This window comes from Balaenoptera borealis (assembly GCF_965194805.1).
Source record: "Balaenoptera borealis genome assembly, chromosome: 9".
In the NCBI taxonomy this organism is placed as follows: domain Eukaryota; kingdom Metazoa; phylum Chordata; class Mammalia; order Artiodactyla; family Balaenopteridae; genus Balaenoptera; species Balaenoptera borealis.
The window spans coordinates 69808118-69834229 of NC_138873.1; the positions used below are offsets into that span (position 1 = coordinate 69808118).

Genomic DNA, 26112 nt, shown 5'->3' on the forward strand with positions numbered 1-26112 from the left:
TGACTTGCAATTATTTTGTTTCCCTTGCACTCTTCCTCAGAATCTTTCTGGTTACAGACTTTGCCCCTGGCCACGGGGTTTCCTCTAATTGGAGCTGGAGGGAATTTTTTTTTCAAGTACTTGGATAGAAGAATGCCTAGGCATGCAAGTGGCTATGGTTCCAGTCTTCCCAAGGAAACTAAGCCAACTTTCTTCAGACAGACAAACTGCAAAGACTAGCCGGGAGGGGAAAAAAGGCAAATACCTGAGGATGTTTGAATTCTTTGATCCTGCTATCCCTGACACTGGCTCCACCCCTACCCTTTCTGCAGTTTAGTTACATCGAAGATAAATTCCCCATTTTTGTTTAAACTGGTTTAAATTGGGTTTCTGGGTCTTGCAACGGAAAGAGTCCTAATAAAATCATGTTTTTCATTAACTTCTTTCCTGTATAATAGAAAAAAGAGGTATGACTCTTCTCCTGTATTAGCCTTTCCTTCTTAGGCTTCAAGCATCCTAACTTTTACACGTGTGTACGTATAGAATGTTTGTGTCAATAGGAGGAAAGACGGGAAAGGATGTCAACACTGGTTACAATAAGAGAAGGAGAGATGAACTTTTTATAAATCTTTTCATTGTTTCACATGTACTTTTGTTTTTAATTTTTTAAAAAAATATCTCTACCTTTATTTCCCAAAGATGCCTTAAGCATTTTTTATTTTTTGGTTGCACGGCATGCGGGTTCTTCCCCGGCCAGGGATCGAACCCGCACCCCCTGCAGTGGAAGCGTGGAGTCTTAACCACTGGACCGCCAGGGAAGTGCTTAAATTTTTTTTTTTTAAATTAATTTATTTATTTGTTTTTATTTATTTATTTTTGGCTGCATTGGGTCTTCGTTGCTGCGCGTGGGCTTTCTCTAGTTGCAGCAAGCGTGGGCTACTCTTCATGGCAGTGCGTGGGCTTCTCATTGTGGTGACTTCTCTTGTTGCGGAGCATGGGCTCTAGGTGCGTGGGCTTCAGTAGTTGTGGTACGCGGGCTCAGTAGTAGTGACTCACGGGCTCTAGAGCACCGGCTCAGTAGTTGTGGCACACGGGCTTAGCTGCTCTGCGGCATGTGGGATCTTCCCGGACCAAGGCTCAAACCTGTGTCCCCTGCATTGGCAGGCGGATTCTTAACCACTGTGCCACCAGGGAAGTCCCGGAAGTGCTTAAATTTTTAATAAATAAAGTAAAGCAATTGAAAACCCCAAAGTGCTCCATCTCTTTCTAGCTCACATCTCATCACATGCATGTAACACTTGCCTTAAACACTGATGCCAGTGTATTCCTAGTTTACATTTTATTTTGTTTGTATATTTAGTATGACACAGCACAAATGAGAGGGCATTTTGCAGCTCTGTGAAAAACTGGTGAGGAAGGAAAGCAGTGGTGGGGCACGTGGAGGTAAAAAATGTCAGCGTTCAATTGAATTTTAATGACAAAAGCCCAAGGGAGGTGTTCTGGGAGAGACCTGCCAGCAGCTCTTTCTTTAATATAAAATTGGGTCTTTTCTCACAAAGCAAATCTTCTTTCAGCTGTAAAAGACATTGGTGATTGTGGCGAGTTCTGAGAATTTTCCAGAGACCTATCTTGTTTTCACTGTGCCAGAGAGTTTAACAAACAGCCTTCCTATTCTGAGAAGATGAAGATGATCTTTTAAAATTCTATAACTGTACCCATAAATTCTGTCTGAAAGCAATGGGAAATGAGTTCTGGATGTTACCCAAATAAGCCACCATTCCCGTCTACTTACAGGTGAAGTATCGCATCCTTCGCCAGCTATGGAGATTTAATTTTCTATTAAAAGAAAAAAGAAAAAATGTTGTCCAGACAAAAGTGATATATGTAGTTTTTTAAATCTTGTTTTAGCTTTTTTATCTTGAACTTATTTTTATCTTAAAATTTCTCTCAGACATTAATGTCTCCTGTCAGAGTGGAGATAGGCAGAATGGCTGTGGTAGAGAACTGCGGCAGGCTCTGCTTGTCTGTGCAGAGCAACAGGAAGTTGAAGAAGTGGACTCCAGAGTCCTATCCCTCAGGGAAAGGTCACTGTTAAAACTCTGCAGAAGACTGGGGCAGAGGAGACGAATATTAAGCAGTACAATTTCCACATTCTTGTTATAAAAATGTCATTAATTAAATTGATGATCATCAATCCCCTGTTACTAAAAGTATGACTCACTAGGTTAGCCAAGTGCCTTCAATTAAAAAGCATTGATCTCAAAGGAGAGTAAGTACAGTAACTTGAGACCTTTCTGTAGAAGATTAGCAAACCTGATAAGCCAATCTTCTTAGAGAAGATTGCTCCTAATCACATTAATTTAATGATGATATTAAAACTACTGACTGTGACCAAGGTCGAGAATTGTGTCTCATTCACCTCTTCACATCCTTGTGTTGCCACAGCTTAGGTCCCTGGTACTGAGCAGCACAGTGTTTCTGGGGAAAAAAATGTTTGTGTTCCTCTTGCCTCTTCCATCTTTCATCTATCCAATATTTATTCCTCTCCACCTAAAAGAATTCTGATTTTGTTGGGGGTGGCAATGTGCCCAGCTTTAAAAAAAAAAAAAAAGCACATTTCCAAGTCTCCTTTGCATGTAGTTAGCAGTGTGTGACAACCTTCTTGTCAAAACAAGATTTTGTGACTGATGCTTTGGGGAGAGTTAAAAAGTGGGGCCGATCTACCTTGCATGCTTTTTGCTCCCCCCGTCTCTTCCTGACTGAGACATCATAGCTGGAGCTGCAGTGAACATCTTCTACCATGAGGTGACTTTGAGGATGGAAGCAAGACCTTATGGATGAAGGAGCAGAAAGAAAGCTCCTGGGACATTGACACCATTATGGAATTGCCATTAGCTCTGCACCGCCTGTCTCCATGCTTTTGTTTTTGTTGTTATGTGAAAGAGAACTTAACTCCCACCTGATGTAAGTCATTGATTTGTTAGTCTCTTTTACTTACAGACAAAAACAGTTCCTGACTACATTCATATTACTGATTAGGATGAAGACACAGAAGGCACGCTTCTATCTACTGAAGACAAAAGAAATGACCAGTATATTGAATGGCAGAAATGAGACATGTTTATAGATCTCAATAGAATTTTGTTCAGAACAAGTCAGGTGAGGAACTTCCCTGGTGGTCCAGTGGGTAAGACTCCACACTGCCAATGCAGGTGTCCCAGGTTTGATCCCTGGTCAGGGATCTAGATCCCACATACATGCCGAAACTAAGAAGTCCACATGCTGCAACGAAGAGCCCGCTGCCACAACTAAGACGCGGGTGCAGCCAAAATAAATAAATAAATAAAGTAATTAATTAATTAAAAATATATTTAAAAAAGAACAAGTCAGGTGAAATGCAACAAGTAATCATTCTGCATCAAGATTAAAATTTTAATATGAGACCAGGATTGATATCGGTTCATGAGGTAAAGTCCTTGGAGTTTTAGCTGTCCATCACCTTAACATGAACACAGTGTAATATGACGCTAATGAAAGAAAGTTCACTTAATTCTGTTGTACTAGAAGTTCGTGTTCAGACTATAGGGAATGACTTTCCCAATGCTTGGAAAACAAATAACTTATTTCATGTTCCAAGATTTGAGAACCAGGACCAATGGGTGAACATCAAAGAGATAAAGATTTTTACCTAATATAGAAATGTTCTATTAATTTGAACTGCATCACAATTAAATGATTGCCTGATAAAGCAGTGAGACTTTATATTGGATATATCACTATATAAACCTGATACCCCAGAAAGATCTCTGATTAATAGAGAATTGCCTTAAAAAAACAAATTTCATGTATTATACAATAACAAGACTCCTCATTACAACAAACAAGTTAGGCAGTTCCCTAGAAATGGTTATAAGATTTACCTTCTTTAAAATCATGGCATTATAGTGACATGTAAGATAATCAATGTTTTGTATGTTTTCATTCTTCTTTTCTTCAGCTTGAGAAATTCTGATTTCATTTCAAAGTTTGGATCAAATATTTCTATCAGAGAGCAAATTTTTGATATAAAATGGGGGTAAATAATACCTATCTTATAGGGTTGCTGAACGAATTAAATGAGATGATCCGCGCAAAGCACTGGCACATAAGAGGTTATTTTTTTAAATGTTAGATATTAATACATGGCTGTATTATATCACTTCTCCCTATATTATTTGCTTGGTTTTTTTTAATCCCCCTCTAAATATGAGCATATTGAATGCAGGCAAGAGCCAAGGCCTTCATCATCATACCTTAAGGGCTTAATCCACACTAGTTGCTGGCAGCAATTAATGTATTCATGAAATTTACAGCATAACTATGTTGTATAAACTAAAAAATCATAGTATTCTGGAATTGGAAGAAACCTTAAAAATACTTACAAATGAGAAGACTACAACTCAGAATGATAAAGTGACTTGCCTAACGTTAGAGGAAATGACAGAGCAAGAATTCGGTTTTTTAAAACTCCAAATCTAGCCTTCCAGAAGCTTCCTGTACAAATAGCTTCAAAGATCTCTGGAATATTCGTATTCCATGTAATGACCAACTGTGTTGCACCCAGTTTTTGATTGTTTGTTTGTTTTACTTTATTAGGCAACTAATTCTGATTTTGCTGATTCTGATTTTGTTGGGAGTGGCAACGTGCCCAGCTTAAAAGGCACATTTCCAAGTCTCCTTTGCATGTAGAGATGGCACTGACTACCTTCTTATCAAAACAAGATTTTTTGACTGGTGCTTTGGGAAAAGTTAAAAATGTGTATAATCCATGCAACGTGACTCTAGTCTGTTTCCGTTGTAAACGGTGGCCTATTTATCCTAAAATGAATCAACAGCTAATATATCATAGTCACCTCCCAATTTTTAAAACTGTTCCAATATCTATTCAAACTATCATAAGTAGTCAAAAATATAAATGACCACCACATATTAGTCCATGCCCTTTATAAAGATAATTTAAAAAACAATGAAAACGTAATTCCTGATTCAGTTTCTGGACCTTAGCTACACACACACTTTCCAGTCTTAGCTTGCCACCTTGTGGCCACTTACTCCTGTGCAACTCAGCATTTGACCAGCACATACAGCAAAGCCTCTGGAACGGAGGAGTTTACACACACATACCCACTTTAAACTTATTTTATATGCAGGTAAATGAGCTGCACCTCAAATTTCACTTCCAGACCAACTTCATTCCAGCAAAGGCTTACAAACCTTAAGTCAGAGAGACAGATGCTGGCGGCTGCAAGTGAAGTGAATTAAAAAACATGCACTGAGAGACAAGTGCACAAAAACCATCTAAATATTTATGGAATAGAACACGCATACACGATGGCTGAAAAGGAGTGTATGTAACTTTTCCTGTGAAGCCAATATGAACATAGCCTCTAACAGAGATGGGAAAGCAAGGTAATAACAGGATTTAAATATAGATTTTACCAAATCCAAATGGTGGCAGGGTCTCTCTTCCCACTCTGACAGGGTTATAAAATCTACTACAATGTCTGCTTTCTCTGCTGGAGGTATACGTACATATGTGTGTGTACATGTACATATATACTATTATAACTACTATATAAATTTCCCTGCAAGCAGTATTCTAGGATTGGTAACCTCAGTGAGAACACATGGGTCTCCTGGAATAGATGAGTCAGGTGGTGACAGCCAGCTACCTCCTATGGTTGTGATTAAATGAGTGGACATATCAGGAGCAGTGTCTGACACGATTATTAAATATTACCCATTGTCCTACTAGATAGAGCCAGACTTCAGTCTTGGGTTCCCAAGCCTCCCTTCCAGGATCTTTGAGCTCAGCGCTCAAACTGCTGGTCCACTGAGCACCTGATTCAATGTATCAGACTTGAAAGCTCTGCTGGAGCATGTCTGCCCTTTGCTTCCCTGTTGTACTTCTGAAAAAAGCTGCCTACACGTTATAGTTTGGTTAGTGAAAAGAAAACAAAACATAGCCAGGCTGTAGGAATGCTGGCTTCCAGCCTATAGTTTTAAAATCGAAATGTAGATTTTCTCTCATTGTCAGGGTTGTAAGCTTAGAGACAGAGAGACAGAGAGAGAGAGAGAGAGAGAAAGAGAGAGAGAGGGTGCGGGCGAGCACAGGAGCACAATAATACAAGTTAAAAGCTCAATGATTACACACAAGCAATCACTATTTTGTGTTGGAAAGTGCACACCATTATCACACAGAACATTCTGGATGTTTCTGGTTGCTTCACTTCCAGCAGAGGTGCTGTTGCCTTTCATAGTTCTGGCTCATCTACTTCGGCTGGGGAACTGGTGTGGGATCAAAGTTTTGTTGGAAGAAACTAGAGTTGCTCCAGTTTCTCGTTTTATATTGGTAACATGTAGACTACATTTTTTTTAGAAAAACTATTTTTAAAGTGTAAGACACCAACATATGCCATGACATGTGACAACTTATAATTTTGCCTTATTACTAAAATAAGTATATGGCACTGCTTCCCATATTTCCAATGAGAACTTTCCCTGTATAACCCTGCCACTCTCCACCTTCATCCTCCTGCTTTGAAATGGAAACACCTTCAACCAGCAGGACAGAGAGAAAGCGTTCTGAACCAGGGGTCAAGAGACCTGTTTTGTAGGTTTACTGTCACAAGTCATTTAATTTCCCTATATGTCACTGTCTTAATAAAACAGGGTTGCTAATTTTCCTATTCTTCTCATGGAGCAGGGGTTGAGAATTACACTTTAAACTGTACAAATCAGGTTAGAACACCACCCAACTGCCATCATGGATTAGAAAATTTCCTTTGAGGACAGACATACTTGAGAAAAAAACTTTGTAATGCTCCAGTTTTAAGTAGCTGTAAGTAGGTTTAGCAAATACATTAAGGATGCTTTTGAAATTTTCAAATAAGTAAATGTAATGAGTTTACCAGCTAACAAAGTGGTTTTGTAGGGTTGGAGGTAACAAGCAAGAATTACCAAAAGGTTTCAGTTGTTTGAACATCTGGGTTGTATAGATTGCAGAAGTGCTGTAGAAATATGTAAGAGATTGATGCTCTGTATAATCCCATCCCCCTTCCCATCCCTAAGTGTCTAGGTGTTGCTTAACACTGTGGAGCCTCCGTATAAAAGGGAGGACTTTGACTTGGCAAGGGTGGGGGGCAGTACCCTGGTGAGGATAACTCCTAGGTACCTGATTTCTAAGAATTTCCTGGTGTGATCTGCTCCTGAAGAGTTTGAAACCCACCGTGTCCTCAAAAGCCCTGTGACTTCAACACCTCACTGCTTCGCAGGGACCTTGGCACATGAGGGCTACTACTACCACCCCGATGCCCCGTTCCTCTTCTCTAACTTCCCCTGTGGGATAGGGGCACTTAGGGGGTCCAGGACTGGTAGCACTAAAGTCTGTGCAAGTGCAGCTTGCAGAATGAACATTCTTTTGCCACACCCACAGCTATCCTGGGGAGCACGAGAACCTGGTAGCTAAGGGGGCAGCAAACAAAACCCCTGACTACAGTCTCAATTATAGGGCTCCCCGTACACACTGACTAGAGAGCTGGGCAGAATCCACTCTAGCCCTCCACAGTTGCTTCTCATTTCCTTCTCTCTCTCAGCTCCTTTGGTTTCTGAGTGAACATCGCCAGTAGGGGCCCTTTGCTCCTCTATGTTCCCTACCTTCACGGCTCTAGATTGGCTTCCAGAAGTGGTTTTCCCTCCTTTGGAATCAATATTAAACTACAGATGAAAAAATTTCATAAATGTGGGTCTTAAAAAAGGAGTATCATTTACAAATCATCTCCTAATACTGTTTCCTAATCACTTGGGGAAAATTCCCTCCAGCTACCAGGACAATTTTCACAACATCATTCCAGCTAAAGACACTGAGCAACCTGTTAGCTCCTGCAGCTGCCCGTGTTCTCCCTATCAAGGGATGTACAAACTCTGGAGTCAGTCTGCTTGGTTTCAGCTCTCAGCTCTGCCACATACTAGCTGTGCAATCTTCAGGCAAGACACCTAGACTGTCCTCATCTTAAAATGAGGATAAGAGCACCGAACTCTTAGAGTTGGTGAAAGAATAAATGGAAGTACAAGGAAAGTTCCTAGCATGGTGCCTGGCATATAGTAAAAGTCAAATAATATTAACTGTTTTACTATTACTAGCAGATCTGACACACGGGACTCAGGCCTGGGAAAGCTAGATAGAGCAGGTTCCTGCTAGTCTGTACTCTTGGTCTTGAAGAAAGAATTCAAAGCTCATCTTTATATTCTGCAACTTTATCTTAACTTAACCTGGATCTCCCAAGACTTTTGGGCCAAGAAGATACCATGAAGAAGCTACTTTCCAAAACTCCTTACGTGTACCATGTAGTCTGGAAGCACGCTCTCCACTGAATCTCTTAATTTAGGACTTCAGCACTGGACTTAGTCTTCTTCACCACTTCCTACTAACAGCATCTTCTGTGTACAGTCCATCCAATAAATTAGACCAAAAGCTGTTTCAATTTCTCAACTCTGTCAGCCTTCATCTACATTCTAATTCAGAAATATACTTCTCTGGCCATTTCCAGACACTGTGTTACATTACTCCTAAAATCTTAAATTGCAATGCTCTAGTCTTTCATACCTAATTCTTGGCCTTATGCCCACTATACCCTCTCTTTGGCACCATTAAGACCTCCTGCGGAATCTAAAAAAAAATGATACAAATGAATTTATTTACAAAACAAAAACAGACTCACAGACTTAGAGAATTTATGGTTACCAGGGGCAAGGGATAGACTGGGAGTTTGGGATTGACATGTACACTCTGCTATATTTAAAATAGATAACAAGGACCTACTGTACAGCACAGGGAACTCTGCTCAATAATCTGTAATAACCTAAATGGGAAATGAATTTGAAAAATAGATACATGTATAACTGAATCACTTTGCTGTACACCTGAAACACACTGGTAATCAACTATACACCAAAATTTAAAAATTGTATATTGAATCTTCTAACCCCCCCTCAAAAAAAAAAAAATAAAGAAGACCTCCAGTCCCTTGACCACTCCATTTTCTTTTTAAAAAAAAATTATTCTTATTTTTGGCTGCGTTTGGTCTTTGTTGCTGTGCACAGGCTTTTGTCTAGTTGTGGCGAGCGGGGCCTACTCTTCGTTGTGGTGCGCAGGCTTCTCATTGGGTGGCTTCTCTTGTTGCGGAGCATGGGCTCTAGGCGCATGGGCTCAGTAGTTGTGGCTCGCAGGCTCTAGAGCGCAGGCTCAGTAGTTGTGGTGCACGGGCTTAGTTGCTGCACGGCCTGTGGGATCTTCCCGGACCAGGGCTCGAACCCTTGTTCCCTGCATTGGCAGGCGGATTCTTAACCACTGCGCCACCAGGGAAGCCAGACCACTCCATCTTCTTCTGTCCTCTTGGCTTTGTTTCCTACCCTAACCAGGCTCAATTCATTGATGTAATACTCCTCCTGGGACTATGCAACCTCTTCCTTCTTCCTCTTCTATTCAAGCTGAGGAACACTACTGGAAATATTACATAACCATGCAGACAGTGCTACTACAAGATTATGCTTTCCTAACTCAGCTGGGCCTTGAATGCTGATCAGTAATCCTTTTATATTTAGCCCCTTCTCTCATTCTTCACTTCAAACTTTAACATTTAAATGCTGATTTCCTACTTTTCCAAGGCTTGCTGTGGGGCAGGAATGTTCTGTTTCCTAGGAACTCAACATTCCTACTTAACAAACAGACTTAGTCTAAGAGATGTCCTTCCTATTCGGTAATGCTAATACCTCCACCTGCTCTTGAGACCAGGTTCCATCTACTACTCTATGTCAACTTCTGCCTCTTTAATGGGTACCTCCCAGAATTCACAAGTATTCGACTTTACCTTAAAGGCCTTCAAATAAGGTCAGCTCCTGACTGGTTTCCTTCCCCATTTTCTCTCTTCTGGCTTCCATAATGCTCCATACCCTACCTCCTTTCCTGGCTGTCACCTAACCCTTCCTTCCCAAGTCTTCTCTGCTAGTTTTTCTTCTGCCCACTGAGTGTCCACTAAGTATTGGTGTTCCTCAGGGTTCTCTCCGTGGTGACGTATTTTTTTCCTACGTGCTTGCTGCTTCTTTCAATTCCAGCAAAATGTATTAAGTGCTTACTATACCTCAGATTATGGGCTAAATGCTCAGGAGATAGAAGACAAAGACAGGATGCTTGTCCTCAAGGGACAGAGCTGTTGTTTCAGACCCCTATAAAGAACTGATCACTATACCTCTCTGCCTTAATGACCTACAAGAACCTCAAACTCAGTATTAACCTTTCCTTCAACGCTATGTTCCTTCTACAGACATACCTGTTTTATTGCTCTTTGCTTTACTGCACTTCACAAATACTGCATTTTTTACAAACTGGAGGTCTGTGGCAACCTTGTGTCCAGCAAGTCTATCAGGGCCATTTTTCCAACAGCATTTGCCCACTTCACGTCTGTGCCACATTTTGGTAATTCTTGCAGTATTTCAAACTTACTATTCTGTTTGTTATGGTGGTCTGTGGTCAGTGATCTTTGATGTTACTCCTGCCAAAAGATCACAACTAGCTGAAGGCTCAGATGATGGTTAGCGTTTTTTAACAATAAAGCATTTTTAAAATTAATTTTTTTGAGTATAGCTGTTTTTGAGTAATGTTGTGTTAATTCCTGCTGTGTACAGCAAAGTGAATCAGTTATACGCATACACATATCCCCTTTTTTGGATTCCCTTCCCGTTTAGGTCACCACAGAGCACCGAGTAGAGTTCCCTGTGCTCTACGGCAGGTTCTCACTGGCTGTCTATTTTATACACAGCAGTGTATGTGTGTCAAGTCATTCTCCCAATTCATCCCACTGCTCCTGCAACAAAGTATTTTTAAAGTGTGCACACTGTTTTTCAGACGTGATGCTACTGCATACTTAACGGACTACAGTAGAGTGTAAACATAACTTTTATACGCACTGGGAAACCAAGAAGTTTGTGTGACTCGATTTATTGCGATATTTGCTTTATTGTGGTGGTCTGGAACTTAAGCCACAGTATCTCTGAGGTATGCCTGTATATTATCTTGGTAAACAGCATCATCATTCACAATTACCCAAGCCAGAAACTAAAGAATTTTATGATAATCTATTTCTCGCATCTGAACCCCTTTCTACCAAATCCTCCTCACTGGCACTTAAAATATGCTGCATTTATAAAAACTAGTTGGAATCCATAACACTCTCCAGCTACCATTCTACCTTCTCTTTCACAACCAACTTTCCAAAAATAGGTGTTTCCACCTGCTCTCTACATCTCTCAAAACTGGCTTCCATTCAAACTATGTAATTGCCAAGGTCACTGATTACTTTCTTACCACTAAAGCCAGAGGATGCTTTCCATCCTATTTGTCTCATGATTTTTCCTATCTCTTAATCTACTTTTAAATACTGAGTTCCTCGGAGTTCAGCCCTGGGCCCTTTTCTATACACTTTTCCCTAGCCAATCACCCATTCACAAAACTGCTTCTCTTCCAGTCTCACCTACCTGAACAAATGGTATTTCTTCAACTACTTATTCAAGGCAAAACCCTGGAAATCTTCTCTACTTCTCCCCTCCTCTTCCTTTCCCATAACTCATAATGATCAAGTCCTGTCAGATACTTTTGGTCTCTCCAGTCCATCCACCTTTCTCCTTCAGCCATCACCACTCCACACCGACAGTATCCTCTCTCCCCTGGATGACTTGGACAGCCTTAACTGGTCTACTTGAATTCCCCACTGGAATGCTCTCACCAGAGTGAACTTTTAAAACTGCAAATGTGGGGCTTCCCTGGTGGCACAGTGATTAAGAAACCGCCTGCAAATGCAGGGGACATGGGTTTGATCCCTGGTCCAGGAGGATCCCACGTGCCGTGGAGCAACTAAGCCCGTGTGCCACAACTACTGAGCCTGTGCTCTGGAGACCGCATGCCACAACTACTGAGCCCATGCGCCACAGCTACTGAAGCCCGCACACCCTAGAGCCCGCACGCCACAACTACTGAGCCCGCATGCCACAACTACTGAAGCCTGCGTGCCTAGAACCCGTGCTCTGCAACGGGAAGCCACCACAATGAGAAGCCCGCGCACCACAACGAAGAGTAGCCTCTGCCCAAAAATAAATTAAAAAACCCCCACAAAACTGCAGATGTTAAGAATATTATTCTTTTGCTTGGAACCCAAATGTGAACCCAGGATAAAGTCCAATACAATTAGGTCTTTCTAAGACACAGTGTGATGTGGTCCTTGCTTACCTTTCCTTGCTCACTTCAAACGCTATCAGTTTTGTTTTGTTTTACCATTTCCTCAAAAGTTATTCCTACCAGTTTTTCAGTTTCCCCTTAGTCTGAAGCTTTCTCTGCCTTCCTTCCTCCAATACCTCCTTCTTTAGTGAAGTCTTCATTAACTGCTTCCCCTCACTACAGACCATGCAGTATCATATTCTCACCCTATTATATATTCTTACAGTACCCCTAGAACTAGTAATGATAGTAATTGTGTACTTCTGAGCTCCATGAGAGTTTGAGTCAAGTTTTCTTCAACTTCCATTTAAGCATTCAATGAAATTTTACTACTGCTAAGTACCTATTATGTTTAAGGTACTGGACTAGGTGCTTGGCATAAAGCAGTAGGTGACCTAACTAGAAAGATTTCTGCCCTTGTGCAACCTATATGTTGGTTTTGCTGCAGTGGTGGTGGTGGCGTGAGATTTAAACACAGCAGAAAAAAAGCCATTACAACTCAAGATGAATGTTATCAAGGAAGTTGAGTGCTGTAATGGAGTAACTGGCCATGGGGCTAGAGAACCTAACTTGAGAAGCCTAGGTAGTGACTTCAGACAGAGTACTGGGAAAGGAATAGGTTGAAGGCGGGGTGGGGAAAATGACTTTGATATGACATGATATGCCTAACTATGAGGTAGGCAGCTGAACATGAAAGCCTGGAACTATAAAAAGTTTGGTCCTAGGGTTATGTGTTCAGGTATGACAGGTACACTGATAAAACTAAGCTCCACAGAATGGAAACCATCCAAAGAGAGTGTAGAGTCACACAAGGAGCCAAAGGTCCAGGTCCTGGAAGAGCAACTAGGATTGAAGTCAGTGATGGAGCAGCCAGAAACGGTAAGGATAAGGAGAAAGCCAAGAGACAATGCCAAGAAAACCAAGAGAAAATACTTCAAAGAGGAAGTCATCAACCCTACTGAATGCTCCTGAGGCAGTAAATGAGGGCAGAAAAAGAACCTACAGGTATGACAGCATGGAAGAGACTGGTGATCCTGATGAAAGCAATTTCAGCAAAGTTGTAGGGACACACAAAGTGGTAGTAAATGAAAAATGGAGGCAATTCAGATTAGTTATGATGGGAACTAAATAAAAGGGGTTATAGTTGGATGGGATCAAATGACCACTCTCCCCACCCCTTTCTTTCAAGAACAGTAGCTATTAGGGACATATTATGAGCTGTTGGAAAGGATCTAGTAAAAGACTGATGAAACAAGAGTAGTTAATTCCAAGTTTTTGAGAAGGTGAGGAGGGATTGGCTTTCAACAAGTAGAAGAAAGTGCAGATATAGATGGGTTTGTAAATTTAGTGATGAAATTTGAGAAAGTTCCTGTCAAACTTTTGTATTTTCTCAGCAGAAAAAAAAGTACATAAATCATTTAAGTTTGTGGAAACACGTTGTTACAATAAAACTGCAGAAAAATTGCCAGTTTTGAGCCTATTTAAGTTTTGAGATTATAAACCTGCCTGTTGTAACAATTTTCTCCCATTCAACTGCTCAAGAGTAGACAGAAAACTGCGATTTTTCCAGATCATGACATAAAGGGAGGTGCAGGGGTATGGTCTGAGGATATTTGCAAAGTGGGATCTAGTCTCTAAGCCAGACAAGTTGAGGACAGGGAGTGAACTGATGAATAGTGAGCAAGTGGTAGCATTAACTGTTAGTCGTGATGAGGTAGAAATACCTTTTAATGGAGGTATCTCGAGCAGATGAGCTGGAGAAAGATTGTGGTTGGAGAAAGGGAATCTGAATTCCAGATTTGGAAGTGATACAGGTTTCGATTATGTCAAAGCGTAGGGCTCCCATCTATGGAGCGATCACTGAAATGAGAGGTACCTCTAATGAGCAAGGTCATCAGGAAATAAAACAAATTTTGTTCACTGAGTGGTAGTGTTGGGCGGCATAGATAGTGACAAATATAAAAATTAAAAACACTGGTATGGAGAATGAACATGTGACACTTCATTACAGAGTGATCCGGGTGGCTCTCTGATGAGGTGACATTTAAGCTTTACTACACAAATAGAGGAATAAGCATTCCAGACAGAGGAGTAAATATGTGTAAAGGCCTTGAAGTGGTGGTGGTGGTGGTGGGGAAGCTTAGTATGTGCTCCAAGAGATGGAAGCATCTGGAAAATGGGAAGTAGCATAAGAATGTCTGGAGAGGTTGGCAGGGACTTTGAGTAAGGAGACTGGATTTTAATCAAAGTGCACTTAATGTTCAATAAATATTATTTGGATGTAGGGTGATGAAACATTAACAACCAATACAGCAGGGGAATCAATCCAATTGGAATGGATAAACTGACCAATCAGAATATAATCACCATGTGTAAACAGCTGGTACAGGTGCACTGGTGCACACCTGCTGATCATCAGCTCTGGCTGAATGAATGACATTTTAGATGGCTGTTTCCCAAAGCATGTTCCTTAGATCACTAACTTAGTGGGATATACCTAAGCATTAACATTAAAAAAATTTTTTTAATGTTCACGGTCATTTAAGTCTGAAAAATTCCTCCTTTAACAGTTAACATCTTTTCTGTACAGCAGAACCTCTCAGTCTTCAATATGCTGATGTGCACTGGATTCTTTAAGGGGAGCTACAGCATGCAGTTTAGAAAATGTCTTTCATCACTGCCATCACCTTCCCACCCACTGATATCACACTACACTAAACATTTTGAAAAAGGCTGCCTTACTGCTCCACTTCTTAACACCTCTCACATTCATTAGTCTCTTTCTCAACTCCAGTAACATTCTTTTTTCTGGCGCCCATCAATTTTTGCACGGGCTATTTCAAGTCTCCCTGCTTTTAACCTCCAACTTATCCAACCTATCCTCTATACAGTGCTAATTATCTTTCTAAAATCGGTACCTGATCAAACTGTTCAACTGAAACGCATTCAGTAACCACTTAAAAAACAAAACATGATAAAGACTAAATGTGGCAAACAAGAACCTTCACGACCTGGCCCATCAGCCTCCTCAGCTTCAGCTTCTCCAACTCCCTATCCTTCCACACAGAGCACCTGCAATACTGCAAACGCACTATGCCGCTTCCTACCTCCTGTCTAGAATTCCCCTTTCCCCTCTGAGCAGCCGCCGACCACTCATTGATCTTTCAAGACCCATCTTTCTAGAAACACTCATAACCACCTATCTCTTTTTCCCTGAAAAACAGAGCATTCTCTCCTTGATGTCTCTAGCTTCCATGTACTTTTGTCTTAATAACTATAGCAACTGTTTGCTTACCTGATGATCAAAATTTGCCTTTGTAAAACTCTGTCCAGCCATTTAAAATAATTATGCTGAATTTAACATTGCTGAAAATTTCTCAAACTGTTATATTTCACTTAATGATGTATTCTGAATAACATGTTCTGATCTGTAAGATTCAAATTCTCTGCATTTAGAAGAGGGAAAAAAATTCACGTTTCAAATGATGAAAACTTAGGCAAATTTACACTGTAGGAAGAAAATATCTCAAAGACAAGAGATTGCGGAAAATTATACCATGAAAAATACATACTTTTTGACACTTTTTTAATACTTAGGCATTACATTCTGTATCAAATTTTACCAACATGCTGTTGTTCTATAAATTCATTATTTATTTTATACCATAATTTGATTTTTCTGTTCCATGCTAAAAAGCCCACTATTCCATAATTACTTTTAGCATACAGTACCTGGAATATAAAAAAATTAACTCAATGTTGGCAAACTGCCCCCCCCCCCACGACATGTAGGAGAACAATTACAGAAGTTCTAGTGGTTAATTTTCTTAAGCTAATGAGCAAAAGAAAAGCCCCAGTACACTGGCATTTTCCCTTAACAGGCTCTTCACGACATTCATCAGAAATAAACCTACTTACTGCTGTACTACACAGGGCAGTTTGCCAAATGCCTACCTTTAAGATCTAGGTCAACTTCTAAGAAAACTGTACGGAAACATTCAGTTGTTAACAAAAATTTAATATTAAAATGACTCAAAGTTAAGTTATTATTAATTTAGAAAAAAACATGTATTAATCACCCATAAGAACAACTTTTATTTTAATAAATAACAGTGGGCTTACCAAAGGACAGGGATTTTAATGTGTCAAGTTTTATGCATATTGGTAATAAACCTTAAGGAGGTGAAACCAACTATTCAATATAACCCATTCGGCCCTAAAAATAAAACTATAATACTTTAATAATAAAACTTAAAAAAATATTTTCCAAAAGAAAATAATTCACTCCTTGACCATGCTTATTTATTCAGAGTACCAGCAATTTCAGTTAATGTTAAGTGCTTCATTTTTCCTGCAAGTCTGATGTTGCACAGAGAATATACACATTTTCATATCACAATATCTCAGGCTAATAATATTGTGAATGCAACTGGTTTATAACAAAGTCAAAAATCAATGCTACTATTTATGGCAAACAGAAACAAAAGTAAATTTGAAAGGATGTTTTCTTTTGTTTCCAGTACTGATTTTAATTGGAATTCAAAGGAAGGTCATAAACTCTCCTGAAATAACCTCTATCTCTGGCCGTAAATCCACAGTATAAATATGGTGAATAAAGCTAATCTATAAGAGCTAACTATATACTGAATAACCAAAATAATCAATTATAACAACTAATACTGCTCTGGAAGACCAATCTAATGAAAAAAGTATCATTAGATATGGTGGGAAAATACAGACAAATCTGTACAATCTAACATCTATAAACAGTAAAATCAAAACATCCAACTTCCTTATAGAAAGTGTTTCATCTATGTAATTATAAATGTTTAAGGACTCTTGCATTTTATAAACACAAGATGGGCTCACTTTGATGATACCAATTTTAAGATTTATAAAAATGTTTAAAAAAATCTTTCCACAAAAGTTTATACAGTTTAAAGCTATACACCAATCTATAAATCTCAGAAAATGGGGGGGAAAAAAACAAATAAAACCCAAAAACCTTTATAAGATCACATGTATAAAACAAGAAATGAAATGTGATTTTATTTAAGGCAATACTGGGCTACTTCACAAATCACCACCTCAAATATTTACACTGCTCCACACTACTAGTTTCTATCACATTCACAAAGGATTTTTTTTTAAATACCAAATGTTTAAAATCTTTGATGTAGTAAATTCTTTATTCACATTTCCATTATATTTCATGGAATCATAGTAACTATATCCAATTAGAAGCACTGAAAAGAAAACTGCAGCTATAGGAAATTGCTAAAGAATCTGCTTTAATTTCACATGAGTACCACCCAAAAAATCCTGGAGGGTAAATTTACAAAGCAGAGCAAGGTGTTGATATAATGTGCCTACTTCGTGAAAAGTAATTTTTTGAGATAGTCTTGTAAATAAATGTTTTATGTAAAAATCAATGAACTATGGCAGAGTTTCTAGTTTTAGTTAAAAAAATTCTTAATTTAAAACAATAAAAGAACAGTTTTAAAAACTTGATCACTTAGTTAAAAATTAAAATTCCAAATATAAATGTGTCATTTAATAGTTTAGACTTACACACTGCTGGTGGCAGCAAATGATTTACAATAATAAATATATACAAAAAAGGTATCTACAAACAGAGTACTGTTACACATGAGCAGTGACCCGGTGAAACATATCAATCACACAGACAATTCAGTTTAGTTCATGGAAAGGGCAACTGGCTGATAGAAATTTGAGGTTTAGCTCAACTATTTACAGTAACTGAAATATTGATTCTGTTCCTCAAGTCCCATAGGGATAAAAAAAAGTTTTACATGACAAATGTCATGTTGATTTTTTTTTCCTTTTCTTTTTTTCTTTTTTGGCCAGGTTAATTCATGTCAGCAACAACAAAAGGAAAACAAAAAAGTTACACAATTCTAGCATGCTTGATGGCTTCCTATTTAAAATAAAACTGTAAATAATGTATTAATAGCACGAGTTATCAGTTCTGCCCTCTCCCCGTGGCTTTGCCCATACTGATTTCTTTCATAACAGACACATCTGGATCATTTGAATGCACTTCAAGTTTTTTCAGACTGACGGTAGGTTTCATTTCCTGAAGTTGCTTTAAGACAAGCTCAGTGCAATCTTTAAGAGTCTTGTCTAAAACAATTTTTACATTATCACTGCACTGAAGCTGTGATGGATTGGCAAACTGTACAAAGGTTTCACTTTCTTTACAAGAACATATATGATTTCCACTAGTCACAGCAGTCTTGTCAACATTTTTTCTTGCATTTGAATGGGATCCTTTTTTATTCCCACTATTTGGATGGTCTTTGTCAGTATTTTTCTTCTGCTTCACTGCAGACTCCTCAAGAAACTTCAGAAATGATACTTCGAATCCCATTGGTTTAAATGAGCTCCAGTCAAAAGATGCAGGATGCTCCTCAGTGGTTTGTATTGCAACAGCGGTTTCTTCTTCCTTGTGCATACTACTCAACTCAACTGCCAGTGCTGGTTCAGCTTTTTCAACTTTCCTCTTTTTATTTTGGGAGACATTTTTTTCTTTATTAACTCTCTTCAAATTACTTGCTTTTTGTTTTTCTGACTGGCAGGGGTTATCTTCCTGAAAATCTTTACTAACATTTGAAGAGGTCTGAGCTTGGGTCTCCACACTTGTGTTGTCTTCATTTATTAATTTGGTAATAAATAATTCTGTTAGCTCATCCACTTCATCTTTTTCATTTTTTTCAACTTCCTTCTGTGGAACTACAGTTGTTCTTGAGTTATCATTGCTCTCTGATATACCTGTGTCAGAATCTTTCACATCACTCTTTTCAACTTCTTGCTCAGAAGTTTCCTTTAATTGTGAGTTACAACACCGTTTGAAGACAATGAGAAGATTGCGGTGTTGTGATGTAAATGCCTTAGATAATTTATGGCATTTATAATGTCTAATTATATTGCTTTCGCTTGTAACAACTGATGTACACCCCTTTATCATACATGGATACTGGGTGACAAATCTGCTCGTACACTCAGATAAGGCATCATTTCTAGCCTTTATAGAATATACATGCTTTCCACGTTTCAGAGAATAAGGCTTATTTTCTTCAATCTGCACAATCTTTGCAGTCTTGTTTTCCAAATTATTTTTTTTCTTTCGTTTGGTCTTAGGCATTTTGGTTCCTTCCCTTCCAGATCTGTACTTTGTCCCCCGATGTTTAGACTTTGTCTTTTCTTGGTTTGCCTTGCTTGATATATTTTCCTGACCAGGTGTTAATCTTCTTGGCCGAATCAGATGAGCTTTATGTTTGTCATTATGCTTATTAAAAATGTGTCGGAGGAGATTAGACCGGGTTGCATATATTCGGTCACAGCCTTCACAATCACACTTGTATATGCCATCTTCTTCAGTTTTACTTACCCTTGCCCCAATTCCATGATCTGCCTCAAGATGAACAACATAGTTCAAATATGTGGTAAATGAAGATTTACACTCTGACTGATCACATGGAAATTTCCCAACATCCACCGAAGCAGTCATACTTTCAATTTCCTCAGGAGACATCTCGTGAAGTTTCATGTAGTGTTGTATTAGGCCAGTAATTGCTTGGAAAATTCGAGAGCAGTCACTCACCTGACATCGAAATTCTTTCACAGTTTGTTTAGTTTCAATTTCTTCACTTTCTTTACCAGCTTCGCTTTCCTCTTCAACCTCTGCAGAAAATGCAGGTAGATCTGATTTGTGCACAGCCTGGTAATGCAGAATTAAGTTTTGCTGTATTGTAAAGGCGGCAAAGCAACCCTGATGAACACATCGATAAGGTCTGTAGGGACTGTATCTTGTGGGAAACTCAAGAGATTGAGAAACTGGCTTCTTGCGTTTTCTCTCCTCCTTTTCTTTTTTATGTCTCCTAACTTTCCGTACTTTGGTTTGTACATTTGTGAGAGAATTTGTATTACATTGTTCTGAAGTAACTGTAATCACTTGTGAAGAACTTTCTGTTTTTTCAGGATTTTTTTTTTCTAAAAGTTGTTTTTCTGGGATCACTGCTATATTACTGAGGGTATTTTCTTTCATTGCTCCCAATTCTAAAGCAGGCTGGAATTCCCTTTTATTTTCCTCTGTCGTAGCTAGCTGTCTTTTTACTTGTGTAATTCGTGGGGCTGACGAATTTTCACTCTGAGATTTTCTTCCATAAGGCCTTTTTATTTTTAACTTTACCATTTCTTCTGTTGTAAAATGATGTACTAACTGACAGTGTGCCCGGAGATTCGAATTTCTTGTAAATGTCTTTGTACATGTAGGTACTACACATTTAAATGGAGCAAATTTCAACTGATTCTTCTTAATTTCAAGAATCATCTCTGGAGTGTATTGATGAATTTTACCATAGTGCTTAAATAGTGCATCTTTTGTCATAGCACTGTAATTACAGCCTTGGTTTTGACACACAAAGGGTTTATTAACTCTGTCATTAAACTGAATGTTGCTTATCATTTCAGAAACTGGCTGAACAAGTGTGACATTTGGAATTGATTTAACAGGAGTGGGAGTCAGTGTCACTGATGTATTTATCAGTACACACTGGGGTGCTGGAGAGGACAGGTCGTTTTCTAATTTTAATTTCTGTAAGCCTTCTAAAATCTCCTGTACTTGATCCTCCTTATGTAATATTTCAGACTGAGGAATGTTACTTTTTGTCGGCATGACACCTATGAAGGAGGAAAACTGAGAAGAATCAGATAATTTGTTATTTTGTACAGTGTTTACTGATGGAAGCTGAATGTTATAATTTATTTGAGCATTCTGTGATGTTTCACCAATACCCTGAGATCCACTTTTTACCTCAAGTATTTGAGAATTCATAGCACTTTTAATAATTTCAAGAGTCTTTTCAAAGTTTTGTATAACATTGTCTTCAGAAATCTGCAAATCAGAAGTTATTGAAGGTGTGCATGAATTCAAAGCCATCATTTGGGAATCACCATTTTCAGTTTTTAATGTTAAGGGAGCTAACACTGTATGGGACTCAAGACTGGTTTTAAAGTTTTCTTTCACATCAGTTATAAACAACTGATTGTCAACATTATTTAATTTCTGTGTTAGATTTTCCACCAAACCCTGAGGTTCACAATTGGGAATTACAGTTGAATGAAGGTTAGTAGTTGGTATCTCAATCCTCTTTGCTATAAGTCCCATTGCCGTTAAGTCACTTGTTACCAAGTTTTGGGGAGCATTAGGGGCAATTAGTGGAGGAGCAACTTTCTTTCTTCTCTTAGAAGCACTGTTTCCCTTTTTATTTAAATGACTAGACCTTGTGTTCTGAGGACCACTTATAACGGAAACTCGTGAACTGTTACTGATAAAATTTTGTGATGGCCCACTAGAATTAGGGAATGAACTAGAGCACAGACCATTTTCAACAGTCTTCAGTAGTAAGTCATTTGCTGGAAAAACAGGCAAACTGTTGCATTCCTCAATGGAGGAAGTTTTGGAGTTTCGTGTCCTATTCTGGTCTGTCAGCAGGGGGTTTGCGTGGCATACAGTCTGCAGCAGGGATGGCACAGGTGGATTTGGCATCACCGTTGCATTTACTGGTGCTGGGTCTGAAACACAACCTGGGGGGACATGAGAGAGCACATCAGCACCCTCAAATGTACTGGGAATGCCGGCAGTTTCCAAAGCCTGTTTAATAATTTCACTTCCCTCTTGACTAACACTTGTATTAAAGTTAGTCACACCACTCCGAGGAAATGTATTTGGTAAAAATGCTGAGGAGCGATTTTCAGCAGCAAGAAGTTGCAGGAATGATGGATCTTTAAAACATGCTCCTGGACCGAAGGCAGACTGCTGCGGCTGCTGTGAGTTTACTGCATTTGTGGAGAGAATCATGCTGGCAAGAAGAGAAGGCTGCCCGTTACTCTGCAGAAGTTCTTGAGCAATTTCTGCCCCATCCAGTGGTTTACAGTAAGATCGCTTAGACAAGTGTCCACCCAGAGACCTGGGGTTAGTAAAAGCCCTGTAACACCTGCTGCAAATAAATTTCCCGTCTCTGATAATTGCCGGCCACTTAGCCCTTTTGTTGTGCTTGGGTTTTCTTTCCTTCCCATTTGGGCCCTGCCCACGGTCTTTTTTCACTTTTTCCAGTGCAGACTGTTGGGCACTGGTGCCACTGAAGTCATCTGCAACATTGACTTGTGAAGGAAAAACTGCATTCTCACCATTACCTCCCTTTAGAAAAGGGGAATTAGTGTTTCCTTCAATCTGTGAGGAAAAATGATTTGTATTATTTTCCAGCTGGGAAAAAACAGAATTAGTCCCACTATCTGCTGGTGAAGGGAAGAGAGACATTGAACTACTTTCTGCAGGTAACGGAAGGAAAGGATCTGAGCCGCTGTCGATATTCAAAGGCAAAACTGTTTTGGTTAGATCTTCCATTTGTGCTGGCAAGGTAGTACTAGATAAATTTTCCATTTGGGAACATAACATACCACCTTGTTCATTTTTATCCTGAGAAGGTATATTTGGATTTATGACACTTTCCACTGAGGGCAACAGTGGAGCTGACACATTTGCTAAATGAGCTGGGAAAATGGAAGGTGAGACGTGCTGCAACTGATTAGAACAAGTAGGATTCCCATTGGCTTTGGTCTGTGGTGTAAAAAATGCATTATTAGAGCTGCTCACCTGTGATGGCAAAAAATAAACAAACTTTCCATTATTTGGTGTACTTAAGTTGTTAGCTTTCTGACCCCTTTTGCTTTTGCGCTGCATTTTGAATGCTGCATACTGGTCGGGGTGTGCTGTCTTCATGTGTTTCCCAATACTCTGTGAAGAGTTATAGGTTCGAGTACATCCCTCAACCTGGCAACTGAATTTCTGAACTGGTGCTTTTGGAGGCACTGATGGAGTTCCTAAAGAATTACTGAGGTTGGGCTGTGGTGGAACAAATGTGATACTTTCTAATGTCTTCAGAGGTAAATTATAAAGATTGGACGATGTTTTAACATTACCTCCACATTCAAACTTGGCAGTTGGTAAATTGTTTTGAAATCCTGCCTGATTTTGCACAGAAAAGGTCATCAGGTTGTTCACTTGTCTTTCTAAGTTTTGTGGAGTAAGGTCATCTATTTTGAGGGCTTCCGAATCTACTAAAGAATTCTGAGTAATCTGGGCTTCATTAAAACAATCCTGTTCTTTTCTCTCTTGGAAACCTGTATGACACAAATCATTACAAGGATCTTCAACTGGTGTATGTAAGTTTGTGACCAGTGATTCACCAGTGCCTTGCACAGCTGAGTTTTCTTGCTTTCCAAAGTTATCCTCAATCCCCTGATTGAGGGATACCTTAATGGACACAGCGACCTCACTGGCCTGAAGCAGAGGAGCAGGAGCAGGGTTTTCCAAACCATCTGGCAATGGTCCATCAGCTTGCCTGAGCTCTGAAGCAGAAATCTGGTCTTGTCTGGTCACAGGTGATTCTGCCTTGCTTTTATCCCAAGCATCACTTCTATCTGCTGGGAAGGTGTTTTCAATGTTATTTTCTGAAGGAAGCACAGATCCTCCTTTCTCAGTGTTCCCTTCTGCATTCTGATTCACTCTGGAAGGCTGAACAGAATCTCCAGATGAATTAAGTTGGTCTTCAGGAGGCAGCACTTTTTCAGGAGTACTGTGATCATCCAGATGCTTTTCTAGTTCACTCTGAGAACGATAAACTTTACCACAACCTGTGAACTTACAAGTATAGGTATTATAATGTTGTGCTTCATGATCATATAGTAAATAAGCTTCTGAAAAAATTCTGCCACATTTAGGAAACATGCACTTTGCTCTAAAGACTTGATGTTCCTTTCGGTGGGTTAAGAGCTCTGCGTAACTATTAAAACCGGCCTTACATTTCATTTGTATACAGATATATGGTTTACTGCCACAGTGCATTTGTAAGTGATCATTGAGATGAGTAACACTTACAAAATGCCGTCTACAGTACTGGCAAATAACTTTTTTGCTTTGCATTTCAAGAAAGCGCTTGGCATCTTCATTATCCTTATGTCCCTTTACATGAGCAATTAAATTTTTAAAGTACTTAAAGCCCTTTTTACAAAAAGTTACAGGGCAATTGAATTCATTAACAGGTACTGGTTTCTGGACTGGGATCACCTCTGGCTCATAAGATTTGTCTTTGTCATCAGTTTCATCATCTGAACCATCATTATCATTAAACACTATGAAGTCTGTTGAATAGAGACTATTCTTCTTGATAGGCCGCTGTTCCTGCTTGGCCACAGCATTAGTCTTCTGATTCTCGTTGGTAGTTGTGATCTTAGGAGGCCTTCCCAACCTCCTTAATGGTTTCATAGCTGCTAGTCTCTCTTTACTAGATTGTTTAACATGCAATGTGACGTGAGGGACAAAAGTTTCTTTAGAATTAAAGTTCTTTGCACATATGGGGCAACTGTAAATCCCATCTTTGTAATGTTTTTGAGCATGTCGTACTATTCGATGACCAAGGAATTCTTTGTCACACAGCACACAATACTGCATGTAGGCTTGCCAGTTCCTGAACCTAGCAGATATAAATCCCCTCTCTCTTAGTTGTTTTATCTCTCTCTTTTTCTGCTTTTCATCACAAATGTCTCTAAGAAGGCCAGAATTAGCACCAATTCCACCATTCATGGAAGTTTCTTTACTCTCTTCCTGATAGTCTGCTACTTTCTCATAAACCTCACTGTCATTTAGTTCATCTATTGAAGACACAATGGATGCTTCTTCTCCCATTAATGCAAGACACTGTCGTTTTAAGGTTTTCCAATCCCAGAATTCTGGATCAAAGGGCCACTGAGTTTTCAATACAAGTAAGAGCTCACAGCGTAGAGAATTTGGTATTGGAAGATTCTCTTCATCATATTTCTGGTCTGGTTGGTTATACAACATTTCCACAGCATAATATGCATCTACTGTAGGCTCAATAAGAAATTCACTCAGTTGACAAGCACGTTTAACTTCCAGATCATCAGGCAACAAACACGAAATGGTCTTGCAAATAGATATTTTCACTTCAGTATTTTCTGTAGATTCCAGGCGAAGAGCTTTTACACATAGTTCTATACAAGTGGCAAGTCCAGCCCCTTCAGTCTGTGAAAAAGCAAGTGAGAAATGTTATCTTAATTTACACTCATCAACACAGATTCGAGAATTTAGTAATTTTAAAACTGAGGTTTGCTTTTCTCAAATTTTGCAATAGCCAATATATGCAGATACCCCTTCCAAAGCATTGTAGCTTTGTGTGTGTGTGTCTATGTGTGTAATGAACTGTAGAGAATAGCAGAAAAAGCATAAACTTTGGGAGCTAAGTTAAGACATGAGTATAAAATCATCTAACGGCTAGGCAAACTTGGACATTATTTAACTTCTCTGACCTTTCGTATCACAATATAAAATAGAGATCAAAACAACACAAACTTCATGAAACTGCTGTGAGCATTAATAGATATCGTGTATCTAAAGTAGTTGGTATAGTTTAGTATCATGTCTGGCACACAGTAAGTGATCAATAAATATCATTAACTTTATCACAAATTTCATTTCCTAAGTTTATATTTACAATCCTTCTGAAACAAAACCCTTAGTCCAATTACAAAACTGAGAATGTCCCCATAATTCCTAACTCATTAGTAATAAAAGGAGATTTTCACATTTAAGAGAATAAAGTTATTTGTTCCTTAATATTGGGAATTCTAGTTCTATCATAAATTTGAATGCCAAATCACCTACCTCATGGCTGGACCATCTTTTTTTTTTTTAAGATTTTTTTTGATGTGGACCATTTTTAAAG

General features: G+C 39.1%; 1 protein-coding gene across 1 annotated transcript in view; it reads right to left on the bottom strand.

Annotated features, from left to right (window-relative positions):
* Positions 1-651: 651 nt before the first annotated feature.
* Positions 652-26112, bottom strand: part of ZNF292 (zinc finger protein 292) — a 107073-nt gene continuing 81612 nt past the window's right edge. The window contains exons 10-11 of the mRNA XM_082405918.1: positions 1168-25412; positions 652-782 (exon numbers count right to left, since the gene is read on the bottom strand). Of these exons, the coding sequence (XP_082262044.1) occupies positions 18270-25412 (7143 nt within the window). The 3' untranslated portion in view covers positions 652-782; positions 1168-18269. The remainder of the gene's footprint in view (positions 783-1167; positions 25413-26112) is intronic.